The 25,525-nt window shown below is 39.6% G+C and overlaps 1 protein-coding gene across 1 annotated transcript; it reads left to right on the top strand.

The window, feature by feature from the left end:
* The first annotated feature begins 1,814 nt into the window (after positions 1 to 1,814).
* Positions 1,815 to 25,422, top strand: LOC104115231 (high mobility group B protein 9). Its single transcript, XM_009625814.4, has 5 exons — positions 1,815 to 2,526; positions 2,843 to 2,921; positions 3,013 to 3,178; positions 24,572 to 24,954; positions 25,132 to 25,422. Exons 1-5 carry the CDS (start codon positions 2,369 to 2,371, stop codon positions 25,222 to 25,224), a joined length of 879 nt encoding a protein of 292 aa, XP_009624109.1. The 5' UTR covers positions 1,815 to 2,368; the 3' UTR covers positions 25,225 to 25,422.
* Positions 25,423 to 25,525: the final 103 nt, after the last annotated feature.

Raw genomic sequence — 25,525 nt, 5'->3', positions numbered from 1 at the left:
AATAAAAATTGAATTACAATTTTTTCAATAATAATCTACATTAATTGGAAATCTAACTGATTACCATCCAATACTTAACTATTGTTCGTTATAACATGAGATTTTAGAAGTAAATAACAGTATCATTAAAAGATACTAAAATGAAGTATTTTAGGTCTCCAATCTCCCAAAACAATTAAAACGAAAAAGGAAAATCTCCCAAAGAAAACGTTTTTATAGAAGTTACGTTGGGTTTGAAATTTATTTAAAAATGGAGTTGATACAGTTATAGAAAATTGGGGTTTAGTTTTTTTTTGGTTTGTTTAGAAGTTTAAATTGTATAAAGAAACAGTATAAATTTCTTTTATCACGTAAAAGTTTATTTTAGGTGAAATTCGTTACACGAAAAATAAGACATGTTACCTACATAATTGGTTAAAAGCAACAATACTATAAATTATTTTACATTATCTATGCATATAAGTCAAACATACACTATCATACTGTATGGCACAAAAAGTAAAAGTAAAAAATGCGTACTTGTAATGAAATGAGGGAGTTCTGAATAAGCTATGTCCATGATTTAAGAAACTGCATTTAATTTACCAAATAGGATAATACGAATGTCATACCACTTAGCTGAAAGGCTGCAAATTAATCCCATGAAGATGACATATACATATTTTGATAAGAGCATAAGATATTAAAAATGAGTGACGTTGAAGCATCAACCCAAAGACAATATTAACCACCCAAACTTGCTCACATTTGAAAGGCTCAACGAATTTTACATATTTATGGTCTTCATTAATGTATTAATGCCATCTCCTTCATTTTTTCTCAAGGAAATATGTAACAATCAAGAGGGCCAAACCCTTCATTTTGGATGTTATAAGGAAAAAGAAAAGGAAATGCATTTAATAAAAGTATAATATTATGTGTCCTTCTGTGGCTTGAATAATCTATTTCTTTTACAATACTGTTAGTCTGACTGACATTACAATTTTGTATATATACAGTTAATAAGATTGAAACTAGATTAAACTAGCATAAATGAGGAACCATAAAAACATCTACTATGTTTTTCCTAAAAGTAAATAATTAAAATAAAAGGGAACCATATGAGCCTAAAGTGAATGCTTCTTTTATGTTTTTCCGTAAAAGTATTTTTGGCGTTACTCGTATTACATTTTAAAAGGAAATTAGAGATATAGAATTGCGGAATAAGAAAGTAAATGAAAAGTTGATAGAATAGTACCACGACTCAAAGAAGAAAGAATGAAAATCCCATTTAATTAAAGAAATAACCAATATAATTGATTAGTTTTTGCCTTTTTCTTTTATTTTTTAGGGATAATTACAATGATCTTCCTCAGGTTTTGCCTCGTGTATATACAATTTTCTAATGTCAGACTAATAGAATTTTTCTGTTGGTTTGCGAGATTACGCTTGCTTCTTTTATTTTGATTTTTTTGTCATCATTATTTTAATTTATTTTTCATTGACAAAAAAATTGCCTGATTACCCATCTTCTTTAGATTTTGCTCTTTTTATTAATTTTCAAAAATCCTCTTTGGAGGTTTCACATAATATTCAAGATGACTTCCAGTACTATAATTTAGTGTAAATAATATATTTTTTTAAAGTCGTGCAATAGAAAAACTTAAATAGAAATAAAAGCATCAACCTTTGCTAATACTAGAAAACAAAGAGCTCGAGCCCAGGTGGGTACAAAAAAATACAAAGGAAAAAGTGATTACTGATAACTGGTACTAATTGAAGCTGATTGGATTAGATGAAGCATAGTACTTTTACGTAAGCAGAGCTCAAAAAGAACCTGCAGCATATATTCACCTATTGCGTACGTAAAGATTTGATCAGAACCTATTATTATTATTGCTAGCTATAATACCTATCATCGCGTTGGACTTGGAGTTTTCATATTACAGCAGAATTGTACAGTCTTTTAAGTACACTTTGTACAATACAACAAGCCAAGAGAAGCAAAAATATTAAGAGCATTAATTAATGAATAAGCTTAGCCTGTGCCAAAAATTTAATGTGGTTTGCCTTTGCCCATTGAGATTCAACTCAAGAGAGGAAGAAGAAGAAGAAGCCAAAGTTAGAAAACTATCTCTGCATATAACCGTTGCTTCAACACGCGTCTCAAAAACTCCTAGCTTTTATTGTCTTCTTAAGTACCAACTTATCTTTGTATTCATCTCTTCTTTATCTCTTTTTATTTGGCTTCTTTAGCTTTTTTTAAACTAACCCCTTTCCTCAAAGTTTACACCCATTACTAGCTACCTCCCTTCACTGTTTCTTGATTTTCCGGCGAACGTTACAGCTTGTTGAATGTGTAATCAGTCGCCGGCGGCAAGGTGAACCCATGTCTCAGAAAGCTATGGTTCCCGCCGGCGCCGGCAACAGAAATGGGGGTCAGCTGTATCCTTCACCACTGGCTTCACATGAGAACATTATTAATGACCAAAATCTGTTCAGGGAGTGTCTCAAGAATTTCCACTCTGTCATGGGTACAAAGTACACGTAAGCGCAACTTACCGTATATTTAATTTACTGGTGTATTTTTTTTTTCTTCAAGAAATTACCGTGATTGATTCAACAATGAGTTTTCGGGTTTGATAAAATCAATTTTCTGGACCAAATCCTATATATATATGTGAGAAAAATAATTAAGTATATATGTGTGCGAAAAATAAATAGAGTTAGATATACATTTTGAAATTATATCAAAAGCTACATGATTTAAATTTTGGTTCCGCCTAAATACTAACTTAAAAAAAGAAGGAAAAAGAGACGGAAGGTTCTGTTTATTTAATCTTTGAATTGGTTTTTGTTGAAGGGTTCCTGTGATTGGAGGGAAGGAGCTAGATTTGTATGTTCTCTATGTAGAGGTGACTAAAAGGGGTGGCTTTGACAAGGTTCAGCTTCTACTAAAAATATTTTGCTTTTATTTTATTCTTATATTTTACATTTCATTTAGATACACCTTTTTTTATTAATGATATATAGGTTGTGGAAGAGAAGAAATGGAGAGAAGTGAGTTCAGTATTCAAGTTTTCTCCAACCACAACTAGTGCTTCATATGCACTGAGGAAACACTATTTCACTTTGCTTCATCGGTTTGAACAAGTTTACTTTTTTAGACGTGAAACTCCCTTGCTTGACAAAACTCCAGGTTAGTAAATTTCCAATATGTGTTCATTTGTGTACTTATAATTTTTTGTCCTTATTAAGTGACTAGCATTTTTCCCATTAATGATAAAGCTCAAGGATTAATTTGATCTTTTACTACAATTAGATGCATTCAATTTCCAGTTTTCCACCTCTCCCCAAGTCATTTCCTCTCCTCTCTTCGCAATACCTCGGAGGAGTAATTACTAATTAGAGGATCTTCATTCTGCCACGTGTCATGTGTCATAGACTTCGAGACATGGGATATAAACTTTAATTTATTGCTTAAATTCTGGCGTGCATAAAGTGGAGTATTATTTTTGTTACTCATCTAGTAGTACTATTTTAATTTTTTACTAGGAGTCTTTTGAAATTCTTTTATATATTTTTTATTTTAAAATTATTACAAATACTTCTATGTCGTTTATAAAATTGCAAATTTTTATTTCAAAAATTCAAGAATGAATGTTCGAATTAAGATCGAAAATATGATATTTAACCCTTGTATTTCAAACTTTACTAAAATTTTGTAACGGAAATTCATGCCAATTGTATTTCAAAAATTTGTATATAGTCAGCTAATTCATTAGGACACGTACAGTAATAAATACTTGGGTTAAAGTAAAATGTTGTTGAATTTCATACCTCGTTATTTTTGTTTGTCTTCTCGTCTATGGCTTGTGGTGCTAAATTGTTCTCGTGGATTTGTACATTTGAGGTGCAGATTTTCTGATCGGTAATTTTCTACTTTTGAAATAGATTTTTTTCTATTTGGGATCCTACTCATTGACTCGACCTTTTTGCCTCTAAAAAATCCTATTTAACTCGAGTACCTTCCAAGTCAAATCAACCCTTCGATATTTAACTTTGTAATGGTATAAATAGGAGTTATGTTTCATAATATCTTGCATTTATCTTGGTGTATTGTATACGGTCAAAATCGAGTTTGCCATTCATATGATTAGTCAAGATTGAAAAATAATGGATCGGGGGTCGTCATTATAATATCGAGATATGATGTAAAGCCGGGTTATCGAGCTCGAGATCCAAACCGATCAATACCGAGCTCGAGTCAATATCGAGTTATGATGTGAAGTGGTGTTATCGAGCTCAAGAGCCAGAGAATGATCAATACCGAGCTCGAAATCCAGAGATCGACCAATACCAAGACCGACCAAGATCGAGCTAAAAGACAAAGAGTCGTTGTAGCCGCACTAGGGGAGAGAATCTCGGCGGGAATTAAGAAAAAGCTAATTAACTAATCTATCATGGAATTCCCATTATGTAGTTTTTAATTATATCCAAAGTAGGATTCCTCCACTATATGAAGAGTGGCTATCATTTCTATAAGGGACATTTTAACATTCAAACATCAAGACACTCTCATATTTCAAAGATAATTGAGATTTACACACATATAGTAAAGATGATCCTTTTTTGGGCTTTGGGCATTGATTCATCTTGCTCGTTTATAAATTATTCTCCACTCAATTTGAGTTTGTATTCCATTCCTTTTTTACAATCAATATTCGATATATTTCTACTTATTTTTCTAATTTGTACCAAGTTATACCACGTATCCTTAGAGCTACGTATAAATTTAACTCTATCCTTTTTTCGGGTAAACAGTTTGGCGCCCACTATGGGGCTAAGAATAACAGTAGTTATTTGGTATGAATCTCTGCAAAACACGCCATTTTTACACTTGCTTTTGGAAGTGTCTTTGATTTCAGGTTAAAAACGACGAACTCTCAATTAATGGCCCTACTTATTGACAACGAAGCTTGCCTTTAAGATGAGAACAATAACCCGACGACCGAAAATGAAAAGCCACTCGTCGATCCTATTGGAACTCGGGCCGCAGATCCAATCGACGTTAATTCACATGTGGCCATCGAGGCGAACCAAAGTTCCGACCTCGAAAACAGCATTCATGGTGGAACTCAACCTGTAGTTCGAAATACCCAAAATGTTGGAGAAGACGGGATCAGCCTACATATGATTTTTAAAATATTTCAAGTTCAACATGTAGCAATAGCTCAGTTGTAGAGCCAAACCCAGGCACCGAGCAGGGGCGAGCCCGGTCCACCCCGAGAAGTCACCCATGAAACGGGGCCAGCTGTAGTAAGATCAAATGAACAAGAATGGGGGACTAATCCTGAAATTATTAAGATGTTAGAGGAACGAATTGAGTCAGGAGAAAAGAGGATTGAAAAAACGACAAAAAAGTAAAAACTTATAACTCCAAGGTTAATCAGATCACGGGGGAACCACCAGTATTGAAGGGCTTGGATTCCAAAAAAATTTGTACAAAAGCCTTTCCCCCCGAGCGCGGCTCCTAAACCGATCCCCAAGAAATTTCGCATGCCTGAAATTCCTAAATATAATAGAACGACCGACCCCAATAAATATGTCACCTCTTACACATGTGTCATTAAAGGGAATGATCTAGAAGACGACGAGATTGAATCCGTACTATTGAAGATGTTCGGGGAAACCCTGTTAAAGGGGGAAATGATATGGTACCATAATTTACCGCCTAACTCTATAGATTCTTTGGCTATGCTTATAGATTCTTTCGTAAAAGCACACGCCGGAGCCATAAAGGTCGAGACCAGGAAGTCAAACTTTTTCAAGGTAAAGCAAAAAGATAACGAGATGCTAAGAGAGTTCGTATCTCGTTTCCAAACGGAACGAATGGATCTACCACCGGTCGCGGACGATTGGGCTGTACAAGCTTTTACTTAAGGACTGAACGAACGAAGCTCGATAGCTTCACGATAGTTGAAGCAGAATTTGGTCGAGTACCCGACTGTTACCTGGGGCGATGTGCACAATCGATGTCAATCGAAGATCAGAGTTGAAGACGACCAGTTGGGACATCGACCGAGAACCAAGGTCGAACGAAGACCGATATCGGTCGTATAACGGAGATCGTAGGGGTAGCGAACCTACATGCAACTCCGTATGAGGCAAAAGGAGAAGTGATCGAGGCCAAGGGTCTCGGGGGCTGTTGAACAAGAATGGGTTCGACAAGCATATCAGACCTAAGGAAGCACCACGGTTATCCGAATATAACTTCAACATCGATGCATCCGCCATCGTGTCAGCTATCGAACGCATCAAAGATAGTAAGTGGCCTCGACCTCTGCAGTCCGATCCAGCCCAGAGAAATCCCAATCAAATGTGCAAATATCATGATACCCATGGCCACAAAACCGAAGACTGCAGGCAGTTGAGAGAGGAGGTAGCCCGTTTATTCAATGAAGGGCACCTTCGAGAATTTTTAAGTGACCGGGCCAAAACTCATTTCAAAAATAGAGATTTCAATAGACAAAAAGAAAAATAAGGGCCACAACACATCATCCACATGATCATCGGAGGGATCGATGTCCCCCAGGGACCGGTGCTTAAACGCACTAAGATGTCTATTGTAAGAGAGAAGCAATCTCGGACTCAAGATTACATACCTAAAGGAACCTTGTCCTTTAGTGACAAAGACGCGGAAGGAATCGTGCAACCCCACACCGACGCACTGATAATATCTATACTTATGAATAAAACTCAAGTTAAGCGTGTATTAATTTATCCAGGTAGTTCGGTCAACATCATTCGATCAAGGGTCATAGAGCCACTCGGTCTACAGGACCAGGTCGTACCCACTACCCTGATACTGAACGGATTTAATATGGCATGTGAAACTACTAAGGGAGATATAATCTTGCTAGTAAACGTGGCCGGGATCATCCAAGAAACAAAGTTCCACGTAATTGAGGGCTATATGAGATATAACGCCCTGTTCGGGAGGCTATGGATCAACAACATGAGAGCAGTGTCCTCGACCCTTCACCAGGTTCTGAAATTCCCAACATCGGAGGGAATCAAAACGGTCTACGGGAAGCAACCAGATGCAAAAGAAATGTTTGCCGTGGATGAAGTGATTATGATATCTTCACTATCATTGACAAAGGGATCAGATTCGAAGGAGGAACATGATGCTAAATAGAAATTACAAATGTCAGCTTCGACCCAACTAAAAAATCGAAAGACTGACAAAGATGATGACTATGGGGTCCCTTAATCCTTTGTGGTCCCCGATGATTCTGACGCTACCCAATCAACGGTCAAAGAACTGGTGAAAATCACGCTAATCGAACATTTGCCCGAGCGAAAGGTATACCTGGGCACGGGGTTAGATCCCGAGCTCAGGAAAAAGTTTATTCAATTTCTTATAGCTAACATGAACTGTTTCGCTTGGTCCCACCTTGACATGACAGGGATCCCACCAAAAACGACCACTTATAAACTAAGCTTGGATCCGAAATTCCATCCGATAAAGCAAAAAAGAAGGCCCAAGTCCGAGGTCAAACATGCCTTCATCAAGGATGAGGTAACCAAACTTCTTAAAGTAGGATCCATTGGAGAAATAAGATACCTTGAATGGCTAGCAAATGTGGTGGTGGTCCCTAAGAAGGGAAACAAACTTAGAATGTGTATAGATTATAAAGACCTGAATAAAACATGCCCTAAGGATTCTTTTTATTTGCCCAATATCGATCGTATGATCGATGCCATTGCTTGCCACAAGACTCTCAATTTTCTCGATGCCTACTCCGGGTACAACCAAATACAGATGAATCCGGAGGATCAGTAAAAGACCTTGTTTATCACTAAGTACGGTACCTACTGTTATAACGTAATGCCATTCGGTCTAAAAAATATTGGTGCAATTTATCAACGCCTAATAAACCGAATATTCAAAAAACAAATAGGAAAATCAATGGAAGTTTATATTGATGACATGTTAGTTAAGTCCCTGGGAGCAGAGGACCAATTAAAGCATTTGCAGGAAAATTTCAACGTACTAAAGAAGTACAATATGAAGTTCAACCCCGAAAAATGTGCATTCAGGGTTGGCTCGGGCAAGTTTCTTGGTTTCATGGTGTCAAACCGAGGAATCGAGATCAACCCCGATAAAATGAGAGCTATCGAGGACATCACGGTAGTAAATAATTTGAAGGCTGTGCAAAGGTCAATAGGGAGGATAGCCACCTTAGGACGATTCATTTCGAGATCCTCAGATAGGAGCCATCGATTTTTCTTACTTCTTAAGAAGAAAAGCAACTTTGCATGAACTCCGGAATGCCAGCAGGCTTTGGAAGAATAAAGCGGTATTTATCGAGCCCACCTCTGCTTCATACCCCGAAAGTGGACGAACAGCTTTAAGTGAAGTCCACAGGTAGCGGTAAGTGGAGTCCTGGTTAGAGAAGAACGAGGTACGCAATTCCCTATCTATTATGTTAGTCGGACCTTAGGCGAGGCCGAAACTAGATATTCCCTATCTGATACATATTGTAACAACTTATCCTTTTTGAAATATTTTGCACAAACCTGAGCTTTCGGGTCGATTGGCCAAATGAGCCATAGAAATCGGTGGATACGATATTGAGTATCGACCTTGAACCGCTATCAAATCTCAAATCTTGGCTGACTTTTCATCAGCCCTGGTACCTGAGATTGAAAAAGAGCTACTGATAAAATCGGGCCCTCTTCGGAAGTTTGGACCCTTTTCACGGACGGTGCCTCGAACGCGAAGGGGTACAGATTAGGCATTGTACTAAAATCATCCACAGGTAATGTAGTCACACAGTCTATCAGAACTACAAAATTGACTAACAATGAGGCCGAGTATGAGACCATGATTGCAGGTCTCGAACTAGCTAGAATCTTGGGAGCGGAGGTCGTAGAGGCTAAGTGTGATTCCCTCCTCGTGGTAAACTAAGTTAACGGGACTTTTGAAGTTCGAGAAAATCGAATGCAGAGGTACTTGGATAAATTACAGGTGACTCTACATCAATTTAAAGAATGGACTTTGCAACATGTACCCCGAGAATAGAACAGCGAGGTCGACGCTCTTGCAAACTTAGGTTCATCGGTCGAAGATGATGAACTCAACTCGGGGACTGTCGTACAACTCATAAAATTGGTGGTCGAAGAAGGTCACGCCGAGATAAACTCCACAAGTCTAACCTGGGATTGGAGAAAAAAATATATAGAGTACTTCAAGAATGGAAAGCTTCCATCAGATCCAAAGGAATCGAGAGCTTTTCGCATAAAGGCAGCATGGTTCACCCTGTCCGAAGACGGAACGTTGTATGGAAGGACGTTCGATGGACCATTGGTAATATGTTTGGGACCATGAGATACCGATTACATCCTACGAAAAATTCATGAGACACTTGTGGAAACCATTCCAGTGCCGATTCGCTGGTCCACAAAGCAATCATAGCAGGGTATTATTAGACCGATATGGGCAAAGATGCGAGGAAGTTCGTTCGAATATTCGACAAATGCCAAAGACATGCGCCCATGATTCATCAACCCGGAGAGCTACTCCACTCGATCATATCTCCATGGCCTTTCATGAAATGGGGAATGGACATAGTCGGCCCCCTCCCATCGGTCCCAAGTAAAGCTCAGTTTATTTTGTTTATGACTAATTATTTCTCTAAATGGGTTGAAGCACAAGCTTTCGAGAAAGTCAGAGAAAAAGAAGTGATAGACTTCATTTGGGACCACATCATATGTCGATTCGGGGTGACAACTGAGATTATATGTGATAATGGAAAATAATTCATTGGCAGTAAAGTAACTAAATTTCTCGAGGATCACAAGATCAAAAGGATCTTATCAACACCATATCATCCTAGCGGGAATGGACAAGCCGAATCGACCAACAAAACCATCATCCAAAATCTTAAGAAGAGATTGACCGACGCCAATGGAAAGTGAAGAGAAATACTACCCGAAGTCCTATGGGCATATCGCACAACATCGAAATCCAATACCGGAGCAATGCCATTCTAGTTGGTCTATGGCGCCGAAGCTCTGATCCCGGTTGAGGTCGGAGAACCTAGCATCAGGTTTCGATATGCAACAAAGGAGTCGAATAACGAGACCATAAATACGAGCCTAGAATTATTGACGAAAGACGAGAGGCCACTCTCATCCGATTGGCCGCTCAAAAATAACAGATTGAAAGATACTACAATCGAAGAATCAATCTTCGACATTTTAAAATCGGGGACTTGGTACTAAGGAAAGTCACCCTCAACACCCAAAATTCGAATGAAGGGAAACTGGGTCCGAACTGGAAAGGACCATATCAGGTTCTCGAAATCGTCGGAAAAAGGATCCTACAAGTTCGGCTTGATAAACGACAAACAACTACTAAGAAATTGGAATGTGTCACACCTAAAACGATACTACTGCTAAGGTACGATCCTCCCATGTTCATATGTATTTCGAAATTAACCCTTGCAGGTTTACGACCAGAAACAAGGATGGATTATTCAACTCGAAGCCTTTAGGTCTGAAAGCACGCATTGCACTCTTTTTTCCTTAGACCGGTTTTGTCCCAAATGGGGTTTTTGGCAAGGTTTTAATGAGGCAACCATTGATTGTGCTAACGTAGAACAATTCAACAGTATCCGAGGCCTCTTTACAATCAACCTCGAATACTGGGGGCATTGTCCTCGAATATATCAAGTTCGATGCAAGAACGTTACTTCATGGCAACAAGGTCTCGATAGGAAAAATTTGTAAGGGTTAAATGGTCAAACGAACCATACCCGCGTAGTTTGCTCGAGCCCTGGCACAAAACATGAACACATGTATAATGACTTATAAAGAGAAATTTCTTCTTTACCGATATCTCATATCTCAAAAAGATTCTTCTACTTCATGTTCCCGATCTATTATGCAAATAGGCTTAAGGGTCGACCATGACCGGAGTTTGAATAATAACCCCATAAATCGGATTACCCCATAAACCGGGGACTGCCAACCGAAAAATCAATGAGATCAAGCTCCATATAGCCTAAGGGCTACATTAATTCGAGTTCGAGCAAACACTTACTCGACCATTAAGCCTAAGGTATATTCTTAATTTGAGTTCGGACAAACACTCCTAAGGGCTACTCTTTCTTAGAGTTTGAGCAAACACTCACTCGACCATTAAGCCAAAGGGCTACTCTTTTTTCGAGTTTAACCAAATACTCACTCGACCATTAAGCCTAAGGGCTACTCTTTCTTCGAGTTCGAGCAAGAACTCTCTCGACCATTAAGCCTAAGTGCTGATGACGTCCAAATCAACTACTAAAAAGTAAATGGATACGGTCGCATGCAATATAATTTACCTAACTATGAGTCGAGGTCGAATCCCACAAAGAACAATATATAGGCGATTAGGAATGTAAGAGAATTATCAGTTATTATGCAATGCCAAACACTTAGAATGGTCGTTGAGAAAATATTATAGCTAAATGCGAAAACATAAACTAACCTAGAAAGCAAGTAAAATGATCAATGGCTACGAGCATGGGTGCATCGGGATTTACACTCAAGTAACGATCCAATATATTTCACAATTTTATAAATATGAACGAGTTTATTATTTATTAGCCTCGGATAATAATTCTATATTAGCTTTTATCGAAGATTAACAAGACTTCCTAATTGAATTATCCCTAAAACAATGAAGAGATTAAGCACACCCAAATATGGCTACAAGTAGTTCATTCCTATTCCTAGGTAGAATCTATAAAGTGAGGGTTAACGCTTCAAGTTCTTGTTAATTAATCTTTCTCAACCCCGAACTATTTTTTCCAAAATTAATCCGAAGCAAATGAGCGAGTCATAGGTTTAGCTAATCTCTTTGAAAACATTTAAGAACAAGAATAATTAAAGAAATAATAGCTAGGCCGAAGATATGGGCGAAAAAGGTCCCGGGCAGAGCTGTGCAAAGTTACTTTTTTTGCCAATTTAAGGACTGCCAGTGATTGCTCTTCGCGTTTGCGAGAGAACCATCGCGTTCGCGAAGAGCAAAAGTTTTTGCCCAGATTTAGACCTTCCCGTTCGCGAGCGTACCATCGCGTTCGCGAAGGTCAAAAAATGTTTGCCCAGAATTTGGCCTTCGCGTTCGCGAAGGTAATCTTCTTCGCACAGGCTTATTTTTCGTTCAGGCATTTCGTCAAACAGTGTGTGCCATCTTTTCCTTCTCGTTTTTCAATCAACTTCAGCACACATCTTGCCCAAAATTTACACTAACAATCACACACACACTCAAGCAACCTTACTCAGCAAGCACAACGAATTTCACACACGAATTTGATATTTTAATACTCAAAATTTGAACCCTAAGGACCAAACAACCATGGTTGTTCTTCTATTCTTTTACACCAAGAAAGAGAAGAAAGAGTTAAGAGACAAGAGAGGAAATTACATACCTTGCAAATGAGCTTGAAGATTATGGACTTGAAGATTATGGTGAAGGAGTAGTGAGAGTTGTTCTTGAGCCAAAAGGGAACAAAAGGGTAAATTGTTCGTTTCCAGTGTTTAACAATTTTAAAACTTACCTGACCCTACGCGTTCGCGAGGGCACGGTCGCCTACACGAAGAGTAATTCTGGCCAACAGTCGCGAACGCGAGTGAAACCACGTGAACGAGAAGAATTAGAAAATACCACTGGACGCGAACGCGAGGTTTTGTCGTGAACGCGAAGACCCGTTTCTGCAATTTCCCAGCAGTTACTGGTTTGGACTGCTCGGACCATGCCACTTGCTCAAAACAACTCCAAAAAATGTGAAACTTGGCAGATTAGTCAAAAACAATATGCTAAGCTATTCTAAAAAAGAAAATTTCAAAAATGACCGAAAAAAATTTGAAAACGATGGGTTGCCTCCCACCAAGCGCCGCATTTAACGTCGTGGCACGACACAGATCAAATTAACCACTTTTCTCGCCACTTGGACGATATGAATTGGGTACCTAACTTGGAATCAAGCTTGCGACCACAAAAAATGGGGGGTGATGGTAAATAAATGATCAAGCCAAACTTTAATTTTATCATTTTGAACTTCTTGACTTTCATGTGAGGAGTGTCATTTTGCCTTCTTGTTCCCTCAAATTGTAAGATGTATGGTCTTTGCCTTTCCTCCTCACAATCCCTTATTGACTCGTGTAGTTCAAATCCCATATCACCGCACAAGTCCAATGTTGAAAAGTGCTTGGAATGTGACATCAAACCTCCAAATTGCAATTCTTACCGCATTTTGACATCCTCCTTTCCCCCGGACTAGAGTCAATCTCAATCATATTTTCAATTATACCGGTTGACTCTAATTTCATATTTTTCTTGGCATCATTAACACTCATGGAGTCGGTTAGCGGAAGTTCAATGCTTGATTCCTCAAAATAAATCTCACTTTCTTCCTCGATGTTAGACTCTTCTTGATATCTTTCCACACTCTCAAGGTGGTGAGCATAGTGATCCTCAACCAATATTTTTATTTGATTTTCTATGGTGCGGATATTATCATCATTTTGAGTTAGTACTTATTTTAAGTCATCGAGTGCCAAGCTTTGCTTTTCCTCATTTTCAAGAATAGCCTCCAACATGAGCATCATCCTTTCATTTTGAGCATTTGAGAGTTCTTCTTGGTTTTGATCAAGTGCCAAGAAAGAATTTTCGGCTTTCACATCTAAGGAAGGTTCTTGGCTATTATCCACTTTCGAGACTTTTTGGACCTCTAAAGCTTCAAGCATTTCTCCCATTTGTAAGTTTAACCTTTCAAGCACCAAATTATTTTGAAAACTATTTTCCAAAAGCTCCTCCAAGGCATTTTGCTCTTTGTTTCCTCCTTCAAGTAGGCATTCTAACATGAGCTTAAACTCTCCATTTTGACCATGCTCTATTTCTTCCACTTCCATATCCCTATAATTTTCATTCCAAAAAGTAGAATCATCATAGCGGGGGCTTGGGGAAGGGAAGGATAAATAAGCACAATCATCCCAATAACCATTTTGACGATCACACTTATCACAAATACTCCACTTGTGGGTTTGAGATTGTGCACACAATCCACCCCCGGGAGAATTTAAATAATTTTGCCACGAGTGTGGTCCTCCATAATAAGGACAGGGGTCATCAAAGTATGAACAACTACCATCTGACCAATTTTCATTATGTGATGCCATTTTTTTTTTAAAACTAAGAAAATAAACAAGAAACAAACAAGAAAAATAGACCAAGGTAAGAAAGATAATTACACAAATATTCACAAGTTCGGACCAAAGTACTTACGCTTATTTCTCAAACAACCTAAATTACGCCAAATTGTTCCCCGGCAACGGCGCCAATTTTGATGACGTCCAAATCCACTAATAAAAAGTAAATGGACACGGTCGCATGCAATATAATTTACCCAATTATGAGTCGGGGTCGAATCCCACAGAGAATAATATATAGGCGATTAGGAATGTAAGAAAATTATCACTTATTATGTAATGCCAAATACTTAAAATGGTTGTTGAGAAAATATTATAGCTAAATGCGAAAACGTAAACTAACCTAGAAAGCAAGTAAAATGATCAATGGCTACGAGCATGGGTGCATTGGGATTTACACTCAAGTAACGATCCAATATATTTCACAATTTTATAAATATGAACGAGTTTATTATTTATTAGCCTCGGATATTAATTCTATATTAGCTTCTCTCGAATACTAACAAGACTTCCTAATTGAATTATCCTTAAAACAATGAAGAGATTAAGCACACCCGAATATGGCTACAAGTAGTTCATTCCTATTCCTAGGTAGAATCTATAAAGTGAGGGTTAACGCCTCAAGTTCTTGTTAATTAATCTTTTCCAATCCCGAACTATTTTTTCCAAAATTAATCCGAAGTAAATGGGCGAGTCATAGGGTTAGCTAATCCCTTTGGAAACATTTAAGAACAAGAATAATTAAAAAAATAATAGCTCGCTTCATAATAAATAAAAATCGTTCAATACATAAGCACAATAAGGTATTTAATCCACACTTTAAATATGAATATTTTCATAAACAAGATTCAAGTGTTGGAAATAAATACTACACACTTAGATATACAATACAAAGCAAGGAAATGAAGAAATAAGCATAAAGGAGTAAGAAATTCTCAACCAAAAGATTCAAATCTTCAAGACCCAAGTGTGTGTGCAAGAACCCTAGCTCCCAAAACTTGTTCTCTCTAGTATATGGACTGAAAATAATCCAAAAATCCTCCAAGATATGATATGATCCTGATAAATGAGCTAGGTTGTGTATTAAAATGGTTTGGAGTCAAAATTGTGAAATTCCATAACTGCCCAATTTTTTTCGCCCAGTTTCTTCTTCGCGTTCGCGAACAATACTTCGCGTTCGTGATATCTCCTTCGCGTTCGCGAAGGTTTGTCTCCCGCTTCATCGCGTTCGCGATTATACCTTCGCATTAGCGAAGGTTGGCTTCCTCCTTCTTCGCATTCGCGTACAGCATCTCGCGTTCGCGAAGGCTTGTTGTCCTGATGCTTTGCGACGCGAAGGGTAATTCACTGGGCAGATCCCCTTTGTCCATTTTAGCTTCTTTTTGACTCGTTTTCACTTGATTTCTTCACCATCATTTCTAAATCACTTGATACCTGAAATATGCCAATAAATCTCAATAAATGCCTTAGTTTCTCAACAAAATCATACAAGAGGCTAAGTACAAGAAGAGATAAGTGGGTAAAATACCAACTTATCAAGTGCTACTCTTTCTTCGAGTTCTAGCAAACACTCACTCGACCATTAAACCTAAGGGCTACTCTTTCTTCGAGTTCGAACAAACACTCACTCGACCATTAAGCCTAAGGGCTATTCTTAATTCGAGTTCGAGCAAACACTCACTCGAGCATTAAGCCTAAGGGCTACTCTCATTTCGAGTTCAAGAAAACACTCACTCGACCATTAAGCCTAAAGGCTACTCTTACTTTGAGTTCGAGAAATCATTCTCACTCAACCACAAAGCCCAAGGGCCACATTGATTCAAGTTCGAACTATTACCCTGAACCAGAGACTACGTGTCAAGCTTAAAAAGGCTACTCTGCTTCGAGTTTGAGCAAATCATTTCATTTGACATCTATCTATCAAGCCTAAGGGTCATCTCAGTTCAAGTTCGAGTTCGAGCATTCACTCGGGGGCTACCTATAAGGAACGGTCGAATGGAGTACTTACTATCGGTTCTTACTATCTCAATCTTGGACCTTCGAATAATTATTCAATGCTAAGGCACTTTTGACCTTTGTACAAGTTAACTAAAGGCGAAAGATTCAGAAGATATGAAAGGAAGAAAGTTTTTATATTCATGTAAAAATCATTTACAAGGGAAAGACGGCCCGATCATATTTCTTTACAAAAGACCAACACGGTCTTATAAGAAGCACAAAAAATATTTAAATATTTTTTTAGTCCTCTCCGGGAGCAGCATCTTCGCCCTCGAGGCCCCCTTCACTTTCAGATCCGCTCGTACTCCCGGTATCATCATCATCGGGAAAGGCCAATACCCTGGCTTCGGCTTAAAGCTCCTTAGCTTTTTCGATCTCGGCTGTTGGATCGAAGCCACGAGCATGAATCTCTTCGAGAGTCTCCTTTCGAGACAGGCATTTAGCATGCTCAGCAACCCAGTTTGCCCGAGCTTGAGCAACCTCAGCAACCTCTTTTGCTCGAACTTGAGCAGCTTCGACATTAGATCGATAAACGACCATCATTGCATCAGCATTGGCCATCGTTTTCTCGACCTCTGTTTTGGCCGCTGCAAGTTCTATGGCCAATCTCTCTCGGTCAGAATTTACTGAGCTCAATTGAGACTAGAACTCCTCGATTTGTTTGGCTTGCACCAAGGAATCTTTTAAGCTTCGAAGTTGGGCCTCGGACGAAGCCAGTTGAGTTCGGGCAGTCTCCTTTTCTGAGGCGAGGCGGTCCATGTTCTTCCACTCCTCGGCCTCCGATGTCACTACATCCACTTTAGCACGAAGCTGCCTAATCACATCGAACTTTTGCTTGACCTGCGGGACCGGATTATTAGCCATCAATCCCGAGTCAATATCATTAAATTCAAAGATTCTTTGTACCTGCTCGGCCAGCTCAGCTTGTCCTTTCCGAGATGCTTCCAGCTCGGTCCGAAGTCCTTTTGACTTCTCCTTCTCTCTCTGCTCACTGAGAAGCTTTAAGGCATCTCTCTCCTCAGTAAGCTTTCGAACTTCGGCCTCGTACCGGCTCAGCTCCCCTCAGGATTGGAAAAATGCCTCGCGATGAAGCACAAAAGCCTGCCAAAATAAGAAGGGATTATACAAGGAAACGAAAACACAAGTATGAAATTTGGTAAAGAAAGTATGAACTTACCCGATTCAGAGCCTGTTGGGCTTCGTTAAATAGGCAAGGCACTCCCAGCTCGCTCGAGCTTTTCCGGAGCCTCCAAGTCACTCGGGCTGGTGACATCTTCTACCCCGATAAAATAACCACGGAAAGGATCCTCCCCTTCATGGGTCCCTTCCCCGTGACACATATCAACAGCTTGAGCATCACGTATCATCGATTGGAAAAAATAAGGGAAATAGGGGGAATTCCCGATCTCTATCATCCCGAGTAGGTCTTTTGGGGCACCACTTCCGTCTTCGGGGTCCCCAAGATCAGTTTGTGCACCAGCATTCACCGCCTCTTTGACGGTCTCTTTACCCCGAGGTAAAACATCCTCGGTCTCCCTCGGCTCGGTAACTTGGGTCGAAGCCCCCTCCTCGATCTCATCAAGCCTGGTCGGAGCATTTTCTTCTTCGTCATCCCTCCTCGACCTCATCAAGGCGATTTTGAGTATTGGTACTAGCCCGAGCACGGCCCAACAGCTCGGAATCATTTTCTTCTTCGTCATCCCTTTGACTCAGGACTGACTCTATGGTCAAAGGGATTACGTTCACCTTGGGTTTACGAGCCGCTCTCTTTTTGGGTTTTTGACCCTCAAAGTCCGAGGCCATTTTTCTATTAATCGCCTTCTCCGGTTTTGAGAAAGGCGGTAAAACCTTTTCATCACCTGATGGGGGTCTCACAACCGCATCTTTTCCGATACCTACGAAGAAAGAAAAGTAAGTAAAAGTTATGCTTGAAAACATATTGAACAATAAGCAAATTGGTGAGTCAAGAAGAAGGTTTACCGTGAGTACGAGCTTCCCACCGGACCTTTAACAAATTGTTCCATGCGCGCTCGGCATATGTCGACGTCGAAACCAGGCTCCTGACCCAGTTCTAGAGATGGGAACCTCTCCTAGTATCCAAGCAACGACTGTATCAAGAAAAGCACTAATAAGTAAAGATGAAGAAGTAAAAACAACAAAAGCTAAAAACGAAATCACACTCACGGTTCATATTCTATTTCTCGGGAAATGGCATACTCTCAGCCGGGATTAAGTCCGAGGTCTTCACTCAAACAAACCGGCTCATCTAACCCCGATATTTATCTTCATCTATGCTCGAGGTGAACGCCTTGGTGGCCCGGCGTTGAAGCTTTATCAGCCCACCTCGGTAAAGACGAGGGCTATATAATCTTACAAGGAGGTCGAGGGTGAAGGGGAGCTCGTCGATTTTGCTCACAAAGAAACAGAATAGTATTAAAATCCTCCAGAAAGAATAATGTATTTGGCCGAGGGTTACTTGGTACTTTCTGCAGAAGCCGATGATGATTGGATTGAGGGGACCTAGCGCGAAAGGATAAGTGTAAACACTCAAGTACCCTTCCACGTGGGTAGTGATCGCTTCCTCCGATACCGGTATCACAACCTCTTTGTTCTCCCAACCACAGTCTTTATTCACCAAATCAACAAGGCTTTGAGGTATCGAGCATATATATCTCGATACTGGCTCACATCGACTAACAACCGACGAAGGTTTCTCGACCTTAAAGTCAGAATCGATAACACATCCCCCGGGAATGAGTTCTTCGAGGCGTGGTTCCACCATCGGTTTCTCACCGGCCGACCGAGATGAGAAAGCAGCCTCTTTATGAGGAATGGTTTTAGATATCTTGGCCATCTAAATTTTCAAGAACAAAGAAGATGGGAAATTGAAATATTTTGGTGTTTGACGAAGAACAAGCAAAGAAATTCTTAAAGCTGGAAATAGAGAACTTTGGAGAAGGCGAGGAACTGTGAAGGTTGGAATGAGAAGAGTTGAAGGTAAAGGTTTAAAATAACAAAGAAGGGGGGCTATTTATATATTTGACAATGACGGTTCAAAATCAACAGTGGCCGACCATCGTCTGACGCATATTTAATGCCTTGGTAACTGAACCGACGAGACATTTGTCACATACGTCATAATCGGGCTCGACGCAGACGTCAGTGTGTATCTAGTCAGAGGTTGAAAAATCATATCGTTTCTCGCCACATTCTTTCCGAGAAACGAGGGGACTATATGTATACGGTCCTAAATCACAAACATGTCCTAAATCAAACACCCATTAAGTACTCACTTTAGGGTTGGGCCACAACCTTAGCTAGAAATTTAGCTACTCATGCAAAATGAAGAAATACAAGAAGAAATTAAGATAGAATGCATAATAATTGATTAGGGAAAGAAAATCAAATGTTTAGAAGCTAATCTAGTACAATATTACTCAAAACAGTAAAGAAAAACGGCTCAGGTGCTCTCCCAAAATAAAACTTGCCCTAAAAATGACAAAAAGTTCTATTTATACTAAGCTGAAAATATCTGACAAAAATGCCCCTGTGGAGGTTGTGCGGCCGCATAATTCTGAGTGCGCTTCGCACTCTGAGCTTGACTGGTCAACTGGGCCTTCTGCGGTTGCATAAAAGTGGGATGCGACCGCACTTTATCTAATTATGCGAACTGCACATTTCTGAGTGCGGCCGCACACTTGACTTGGGCTGGGTCTTGGGCCTTCTTCTGCGGATTGCATACTTATGAATGTGGCCACACCTTTGAATCCCGCGGTCGCACAATAATAGTGCGATCCGCATAGCTTCAATCAAGGCTCTCTGATTCTGGTCATTTGCGGGCCGCATAATAGTGAGTGCGGCCGCACAATAATGGTGCAGTCCGCATTTCTTCAGCTTGCCCAAAATTCCAACTCTCTGCATCTCTCTTCTGTAGCCGCACCAAAATTATACGGTCCGCATACTATGAAGCTAATCTGACAGGGCTTATTCATTGTGTGCAGCCGCACACAGTATTGTGAGGTCCGCACTGTAAGCATTTTTGCCTTATTTTGGTCTTTGTCCAATTTTGACTTTTTTTTGAGTTAATTTTTACTTTTTCGGCTCGTTTCCCAATATTCCTGTAAGAAAGCTCATTTCATTAGTTCTCGAGAATACCTTTAAGCATTTTTGAGCTAAAACGCAAGTGAAAGAGAATAAATAAGCGGTCAAAATCCATATTTATTAACTCCCCCAAACTTAAGCTTTTGCTTGTCCTCAAGCAATTAAGGCAATTCCCATCTCTACTAGAAAAATGGATATTTCAGCTGGCCTAAGATGAATCAATCACACATCAATTGGGACCAACAATTACCGACAACACGCATGAATTATCAACAATGCAATGATTTGACCTTTTGAGTACAATAGTTCTAATGTGACACTAGAGCATCAAGAGTTGACTTTATTCATCAAGGAAGCTCGCTCTTTCATTTAGGTCATTGTGGATTCCAAACTCCTCCTCCTCTACTCTCCATTAGCATATCTCACTTTAGAATGTAACACTCAATGCAAAAATTGTGAAAAGTTTGTTCATCTATCTCAAAAGAATGTCACAAGTCTAGTTCTAAGTACCATAAACTTGCTCCTCATGTAGATCACCACTAATGAAAGCTCGCTCGGCTTGAAATCACGTAGGGCTATTTCGACATGTAATGAAGGCTTTTGGACTAGGGAGGAAAATATCGGAATGGAATTGGTTCAGCTTCTCTTTAGCACTGCATATTCTCTTTTTGGCTCATACTTTGTCGTCTCTTTGAGTCAATTCCTTTTTCCTCAGGGGAACTAGAGAGATGTAATGTCACTCTTTCTTGGTAATGACATTCATTTTTCTCCTTTTCTATTTACTCCATGCCTTTCATCATTGTTTTCTTTGAATCCCTTCAACTTTCTACCTTATTCACTTTCTTTTTGGCATTTTTCTTTTTATTCTTTCTTTCTTTTCTTTTCCTTCTCTTTTCTTCCTTTCTCTTCTTGGTACCTTTTATTTTCACTTTCAAACTCTTCGTCTCTCCCCCAAACTTATATTTTTGACAATTATTTCTCAAGAATGCTAAGGAAAGATTGGGTGCCATAAAGGCTTGTAACGTGGTTATTGAAATAAAGAAGGCTTAGGCTCAAATGGGTTGACTAGGGATATCACATTGGTAGGCTATGGTTGATTTCAAACTTCAAATCGGATCAAGGAGAGCCTACAATCATTTCTCAAGCCAAGCTACACTTAGAATTTCGCCTAAAAAAACATTCGGGGCAAGTTCTAGACTATTAGCACGGGAACTTGGACTTGCAATTCAATACATCCCCTTTCACGCTGCTGGATTGCTAAAGAGAACGGAGTCGAGGGCCCACAACAACCCTAGTTAAGGTTGAGAATCACAAATGGCTCGGCTGAACCACTCGATGACTGTTTAAGTCAACACAAGAGTCAAAAAGTCAGAACTAGAGCTATTTTATGCTAACAACTCTGTTTTTAACAATAAGGTCGGAGGTAAATATGTTGGTACCAAGTGAAGCATGCTTGAGACTCTTTTATTCATTACTACTATATTTGCCTAAACATAAAAGAAAATGGACTCAATCCCTTAAGAAGGTTGTCACGCCATCCATCGTTTGGGAAGAGCCACCCGGTTCACACAAAATCCACCTTTGGAAAGAACCATGGCATTAAGAAAACCAAAGGCTTATTGATCACTCAGACATAAAAAAAAGCTAACAAATCAAAAAGAAATTATTAAAGTAAATAAGAAGTTATACTACTAAGAAAGACAAAGTAAAGAAGCTACGAAATAAACTACGGAAAGCAAGATAAATGAATATACAAACCGAAGTAAAATGAATATATACATAATAGAGACTGAATATATACATCAAACGAAGGGGGAGAATATATACATACCAAAGAGAAAATAAAGATAAAGGAAAAATAGTATAAGAGTTATTACAGGCCACATGTCAATGTCAATCAATCAAAATAGACCACCCCCGAATAAAAATAAGCATTGTCCCCAATGCTTAACAAAAATAAAAACAAGGAAGGCTAGAGAGTTAAGATAACTCCCTATGTGATCTCAGTCTGCATGGGATCCGCAACACCCTCTGTCTCCTCTAGCTGTATCTCATCATCACCTGGCTGAGGGACAACAGGGTTTTTGAGCATCTGGATCATCTCCTCAGCGGTGTGGGCAGTCGCAACCGGCTCCTCAGATTGGCCGACTGCTATATGTGATGCCTCTAGTGCTGCTGGTGCTGAAGGTGCTCCCTCCATAAGTAAGTCCAGTGGTAGATCTCTCGCAGATGCAATTTTGGCAACCACTTTCCTCAACTTGTCCACTGATCTCTTCGATGCCTGAGAGCATCTTCTTTGTTTGCTTTCCCAACTCCTCAATGACCTCCCCATGTGCCACTAGAGTCTCCATAATAGTCTTCTGGTTGTCCAGAATCTTCTTCAATGTTTCCTTCACTGACAGAGGTACCTTTGGTGCTGCTGGGGCTGCTGACTGAACAACACTGGATATGTCAGGCAGCTTTGAAGTAGCTGCCTGCATCCAGTTGTTGAGACTCGCAGCGCAGTCTGTGGATAAGTGGATAAAGCTGGCACTGATAATGGCACTGAGAATGAAGCTGGTGGTATAGAAGACGACAGTGGTGGCATGGGTGTTATCCCGATGGAAGGACCGACCATCATACACCGTTGAAAAGTCGCTGGTGCATTACATAACCCAAATGGCATCCTCAAGAATGTAAAGGTACCATATGGACAAGTGAAATTAGTCTTCTCTTGGTCCTCAGGAGCAATAAGAATCTGGTTGTAGCCGGAGTATCCATCCAGGAAGCAATAAAAAGCACGTCCGGCCAATCTATCCAACATTTGATCAAGAAATGGAAGCGGAAAATGATCTTTCCGAGTGACTTTGTTGAGCTTCCTATAGTCCATGCACACTCTCCACCCGGTAACAGATCTTGTGGGGATCAATTCATTCTTGTCATTTGTTATCACAGTCATGCTCCCTTTCTTTGGGACACATTGCACCGGAGAAGTCCATGAGCTATCGGAAATTGGCTAAACAACCTCGGCATCCAACCACTTTATGATCTCATTATTGACCACCTCTTGTATTACTTCATTTAGCCTCCTTTGATGTTCAACGGAGGGTTTGGCACCCTCCTCCAATATAATCTTGTGCATGCAAAAGGCGTGGCTTATGCCCCAGATATCCGCCAAGGTCTATCTGATTACTCTTTTCCTCCTTTGTAGCACCTCCAATGTGGACTCTACCTGCATGCTAGTCAAACAAGAAGAAAGGATAACCGGTAAAGTAGAAGAAGGGCCAAGTAATTCATATCTAAGATGCGGAGGCAATGACTTTAACTCCAAAGTGGGAGGCTCCTCGATTGAGGGCTTTGTTGGAGAATTCTTCCGGTTGTCAATATCCAAAGATAGCTTGCGGGCCTCATAAGTGTACGACCCCATTCCTTGCAATGCATTGACACACTCCACATAGCCTTCTTTCTCCTCATCATCATCAAAGTTGAGCAATACGGCTTTCAAATTATCCTTAACATTCATTGTGGCATTAGCATCATCAACAATTACTTCGGTCACTAAACCCACGAATGAACAAACTTCGTTGCTATTTGGCTGCCTCATCGATTTGCACACACGGAAAATTACCTTTTCGTCACCCACTTGGAAAGTGAGCTCACCGGCTTCCACATCAACAAGAGCCTTCCCCGTAGCAAGGAAATGTCTACCCAAGATAATAGGCACCTCGTAGTCAACCTCACAATCAAGGATCACAAAGTCTGCTGGAATGGAGTGCTTGTTAAAACAACTAAGCAAAACAAAGACTTTTAACCGAAGGGGTCGTTTGGTATGATGGATAAGCAAAAATAATCCTGATATAAAAATTTAGTATCTCCTTATCCCTTATTTGGTTACTAATTTTAGGATAAGATATCCCAGGATTAAAAATAGTACATGAATAACTTATAACTGTCAGATGATGGAATACTAATCCCAGGACAAGTTATCCCAGGATAAAAAAATAATATCAGGATAACTAAAGCATAACTAATGATAGTATAACTAATTCCAGCATAAATAATCTCAACATAACTTGTCTACAGTCCAAAGGACCCCTAATAGTATTTGCGGGTGTAGATTCAAAATTTTACAATCACCTTCCTTGGTCTTTCAAATTAATAGAATATCTTGTTTTTTGGGGGGTAAAATGTTACTATTACAATATTCAATGGTTGATCACATTGGATATCCTGAATTTTCTTGTGTATTTAGTTTCACAGAGTTTCCAAGCCGAAGGGACAATTGATGGCAAATTTGACTGTGGTTATTTGGTGTCCATCAAAATGGGATCTGAGGTTCTCAATGGAGTACTTTACCATCCAAACCAACCTGCTGCTCCCTCTTCTTCTAAATCAACTGCACAAAATTGCAGTGCAATTGTACCTTACAATCCACCACCTCACCACCACTCGGGACGGAGGAACAGGAGGAGGAAGGGAGGAGATCCAAATCGCCCGAAACCTAATAGGAGTGGATACAACTTCTTCTTTGCTGAAAAACATTCCATGCTCAAATCTCTCTATCCAAGTAGAGAGAGGGAATTCACAAAGATGATAGGAGAATCTTGGAACAATCTCTCTCCCGAAGAAAAAAGGGTAAGCATACTCAAACTCGATCATTAGAGAAACTAAAATTTTATAATATTGGACTCAAACGTGCTTAAATGAAGTGACATGGACAATGAGAATTCATATAGCCGACTCCAATTTCCTTGGAATTTTCACTACCTAGGAGCATTGAGAGAGTTTGATGCTGATTGTTAGTTTATACAGGTATATCAAGACTATGGGGTGAAAGACAAGGAGAGGTACCAGAAGGAGATGAAAGAGTATAAGGAAAGAATGCAGATTACATCTTGCTACTAAAGGTAGAAAAGAAGCAAGGTATACTTCATTTTGCATGAAGAGATCAACATGTAAATTTTGCATTCCAACGTAGTTCAAAAGTGCAGCTTTTCCGTGGATCAAACATTGTTATAGCTGTGATGTAAACTAGTCCAGTACTATTTTGAAAAATGCAGCTTTTTGCATGTGTTTTCCTAGACTAACCTCATGCTTATAAGATGATCTTGTTTATCAAACTTGAGGCATCATAAAATTCTAAAGTTCTACAACTTATAGCAAAAATAGATCTTTTTTAGCATTAGGATGCCACCTGATGTCCACA

Source organism: Nicotiana tomentosiformis, chromosome 12 (assembly GCF_000390325.3).
Source record: "Nicotiana tomentosiformis chromosome 12, ASM39032v3, whole genome shotgun sequence".
Classification (NCBI taxonomy): domain Eukaryota; kingdom Viridiplantae; phylum Streptophyta; class Magnoliopsida; order Solanales; family Solanaceae; genus Nicotiana; species Nicotiana tomentosiformis.
Note: the sequence above shows the minus strand (reverse complement) of the source record. Positions and strands in the feature narration are given on the sequence as shown.

Excerpts from the sequence above, each read along its gene's own strand:
- LOC104115231 (XM_009625814.4), top strand. The coding sequence starts at position 2,369 with ATGTCTCAGAAAGCTATGGTTCCCGCCGGCGCCGGCAACAGAAATGGG. Across the intron at positions 2,527-2,842 it reads GTCATGGGTACAAAGTACAC|GGTTCCTGTGATTGGAGGGA; the intron begins GTAAGCGCAACT and ends TTTTTGTTGAAG. Across the intron at positions 2,922-3,012 it reads AAAGGGGTGGCTTTGACAAG|GTTGTGGAAGAGAAGAAATG; the intron begins GTTCAGCTTCTA and ends AATGATATATAG.